This window comes from Lotus japonicus, chromosome 6, assembly GCF_012489685.1.
Source record: "Lotus japonicus ecotype B-129 chromosome 6, LjGifu_v1.2".
Lineage (NCBI taxonomy): Eukaryota > Viridiplantae > Streptophyta > Magnoliopsida > Fabales > Fabaceae > Lotus > Lotus japonicus.
Genome location: NC_080046.1, coordinates 60315744 through 60316561, shown reverse-complemented (window position 1 = coordinate 60316561; position 818 = coordinate 60315744). Strand labels below are relative to the sequence as shown.

At 39.7% G+C, this 818-nt stretch overlaps 1 protein-coding gene across 1 annotated transcript; it reads right to left on the bottom strand.

Moving 5' to 3' along the window:
* Positions 1-245: 245 nt before the first annotated feature.
* On the bottom strand, positions 246-818 carry LOC130725698 (cytochrome b561 and DOMON domain-containing protein At5g47530-like). Its single transcript, XM_057576903.1, has one exon. The coding sequence runs from the start codon at positions 816-818 to the stop codon at positions 246-248; it is 573 nt and encodes a 190-aa protein (XP_057432886.1).

Below are 818 nucleotides of genomic sequence, written 5' to 3'. Positions count from 1 at the left end.
GAGATTTAAAGAGTTAATGTCAGATGAACTCATATTGTCATCGTTTATGATCCCAAACATGTAGCAAATAATTCAGCTTGATTAAGAAGTCATAGAAAATGCAAATAAGCAGTTCATAGAATTTTACCAACACAATGCTGGGGTGTTTTTCTTTTTTTCTCCATCGGAAAACTATGCTGGGGTGTTTCTTACATAAATCTTAATTTATACTATATCATAAAAGAAACCTCAACATAGTTGAGATTTTAAACCAAATGCAAAAACTGCTTGGAGTTAATGTGAGGAGCATCCAAGCTATGGACTTGGGGGACAGGGCCAGAGAGAGGACCATCTTGCCAAAGGTGGACAATGGAGCCAATATGATTGGGAAGAGTAAGGGTTGCAAAAATGGTCACCTCATTATTCTTATAGGTAGCCATTAAGCCAGTGTTCGGATAACTTATTTCTCCCTTTTCTAAAACTGTGCGGTAGTTTGAGATGGAGGAAGTGTAGGCTTTTGTGGCACCATTTGAATCTATGATAGCCACTAGAGCTTGTGCTCCAACCATATAATTTTTAAGGTTGCCCAGAGTGTTGGGACTAATAGCCCATGCAACCCACCGGTTTGTTAAAGGGATTTGGGCATGTCTGAATGCAAGGTCTAGTTTCCCAGTGGCCTGTTCATAGGTCCAGTGAAAGAAAGAGGACAATTGAGGAAGATCAGTGCAATTAGAGAACACCTTGTTGTTAGGAAAGGTGTGTTCATTGCATGTCTGAGCAGAGGAAGTCAGAAGCAAAGAACTAAATGAAACAAATAGGACCAACATGTTTGAGGCCAT

Bases quoted from the DNA above. Each gene is read 5' to 3' on its own strand.
- LOC130725698 (XM_057576903.1), bottom strand. From the start codon at position 818: ATGGCCTCAAACATGTTGGTCCTATTTGTTTCATTTAGTTCTTTGCTT.